The sequence below is a fragment of the Engraulis encrasicolus genome, chromosome 4 (assembly GCF_034702125.1).
Source record: "Engraulis encrasicolus isolate BLACKSEA-1 chromosome 4, IST_EnEncr_1.0, whole genome shotgun sequence".
In the NCBI taxonomy this organism is placed as follows: Eukaryota; Metazoa; Chordata; class Actinopteri; order Clupeiformes; family Engraulidae; genus Engraulis; species Engraulis encrasicolus.
Genome location: NC_085860.1, coordinates 56,195,500 through 56,197,968, shown reverse-complemented (window position 1 = coordinate 56,197,968; position 2,469 = coordinate 56,195,500). Strand labels below are relative to the sequence as shown.

The window sequence follows — 2,469 nt, the reverse complement described above, 5'->3', positions numbered from 1 at the left end:
CAGGCTGTGAAATTACCAGCTAATATGCTAATAGACTAGGCCAAACAAAAATTTACGCCGAGCATTTTCAGCCAAGACCAGTCTGTCGGGCATTGAGAGAGACCATGACACATTTTCAGTCAACCAATATGAGTTATTTTAACCACAACAGCCACAATTGATATTTAAATCTGACTCAGAAACATGTGCTAGCTGCCACAGCATGAGGACTGATACCATTCCATGAAGAGGAAGGCTGGGCCAAATATGTATGTGTTTGCTGTGTGTGCTATTGGTAGGGAATTTGCCATGCCTTTCGCAGACACATATTTGTAGCCACCGTAATACCACAGGTCACTGTGCATAGTAAAGAGAAAGTGTCCAGGAGGTCCACTTTCTCCTTACCATGCACAGTGACTTCTGACACTCCTGCAGACTCTGTTGGTCACTTTGGTGCTGTTTCCACGTAGCTGGATATTTTTATATGAGGATGTTTTTTTTCTCCTGGTTGCATTGGTTTTGCATTGGTTTTGGCCTAACGTTTCCACGTAGTAGATATACATGTAAATATAAAAAGCAGGAGAAAAAAATATCCTGTTTAGGATTTGTTACAATGGAGGATTTATTTTTATCCACATGTTGTGTTTACACCTCAACAGGAGAAAAAAATACCTTGCTAAAAAATATCCTGCTATGTGGAAACAGCACCTTTGTCTTGGGCTGCTATGTGCCACTCAGCTAAGGTGCATGTGACACTGTGGACACTGTACAATTTGGTGTGCGTCTGTGAAATTTTTATCAAATCTCTTAACGTGTGAACTGACAAGTGCCACACAGTTGGAAGCAGCCGGATGAGAAAAAAAAGGCAAAAAAAAAATCCCCAAAAAACCAAATCCATTTACAGTACACGGGTGTTCAGTAGACATGTCCTAAGACCTATTTGCAGAAGCAAAGAGTGGAACTCGCACACCAGCAGCCGATGCAATAATTGGTTTATTGCTTTATACAAGTGATAAAGGTGCTACCCAAAAGTGCAGAACGTTTTGGGTCACCAGACCTTCCTCAGTGCAAAAAGTGTGGCGCGACACCCCTCTGTCTTTTGTCTAAAACCTATTTGGCCATAGCTCAGTCCATTTGGCGATGGTGAGGTGGGAACCTCGGTCATCTCATTTAGCTCTGTGAGCTCAGCCACATCGTTATACGCCAAGGCCAATCGAGACGGTGTTCAAGCTGGATTCGGTCTCCAGTTCTGCCAGAGAGAAAATACTCAGACCGGTCCAGGACCAGGGATTGACCCAGCTAAAGGGTCCATGGCAGGTTGGGGGGCTAAGTCAGGATTGATGTAAACACTAAATTAAATAGTGAGCTTGAACCGGCGGCCGTATTTATATCCACTGTGTTGGGCCAGCAGCCTTGAGGAGGCTCCTGCAACATTAGTCTTCCTCTCCAGCAGCCTTGAGGAGGCTCCTGCAACATTAGTCTTCCTCTCCAGCAGCCTTGAGGAGGCTCCTGCAACATTAGTCTTCCTCTCCGCTGGCCAGCCTTGAGGAGGCTCCTGCAACATTAGTCTTCCTCTCCAGCAGCCTTGAGGAGGCTCCTGCAACATTAGTCTTCCTCTCCGCTGGCCTTGAGGAGGCTCCTGCAACATTAGTCTTCCTCTCCGCTGGCCTTGAGGAGGCTCCTGCAACATTAGTCTTCCTCTCCAGCAGCCTTGAGGAGGCTCCTGCAACATTAGTCTTCCTCTCCAGCAGCCTTGAGGAGGCTCCTGCAACATTAGTCTTCCTCTCCAGCAGCCTTGAGGAGGCTCCTGCAACATTAGTCTTCCTCTCCGCTGGCCAGCCTTCCTCTCTCCTTGCCAAGCCTTTTCACACTCACACTCACACACATACTCACACACACACTCACACACATACTCACACACACACACACACACACACACACACACACACACACACACACACACACACACACACACACACACGCAGGCACGCACACACACACACACACACACACACACACACACACGCAGGCACGCACGCAGGTACGCAGGCACACACACACGCACGCACTACGTGTGCTCATACACACACACACAAACACACACATGCACACAAACACACACACGCGCGTGCGCACACACGCACGAACGAACGAACGCATGCATATACGTACACACACACTCACGCACGCGCGCACTCACGCACGCATGCACACCCACACGCATGCACATACATGCACTCACACATGCATATACGTACACACACACACACACACACACACACACACACACACACACACACACACACACACACACACACACACACACACACACACACACACACACACACAAACACACACACACACACACACACACACACACACACACACACACACACACACACACACACACACACACACACAAACACACACACACACACACACACACACACACACACACACACAATGTTCATCATTGGTGTATCTGAAGTG

The 2,469-nt window shown here is 48.0% G+C and overlaps 1 protein-coding gene across 1 annotated transcript in view; it reads right to left on the bottom strand.

The window, feature by feature from the left end:
- The window catches only part of tbc1d2b (TBC1 domain family, member 2B), a 57,372-nt gene extending 55,703 nt beyond the window's left edge, over window positions 1-1,669 (bottom strand). Inside the window, exon 1 of the mRNA XM_063197907.1 lies at window positions 1,353-1,669. Within this exon, the coding sequence (XP_063053977.1) occupies window positions 1,353-1,669 (317 nt within the window). The remainder of the gene's footprint in view (window positions 1-1,352) is intronic.
- Window positions 1,670-2,469: the final 800 nt, after the last annotated feature.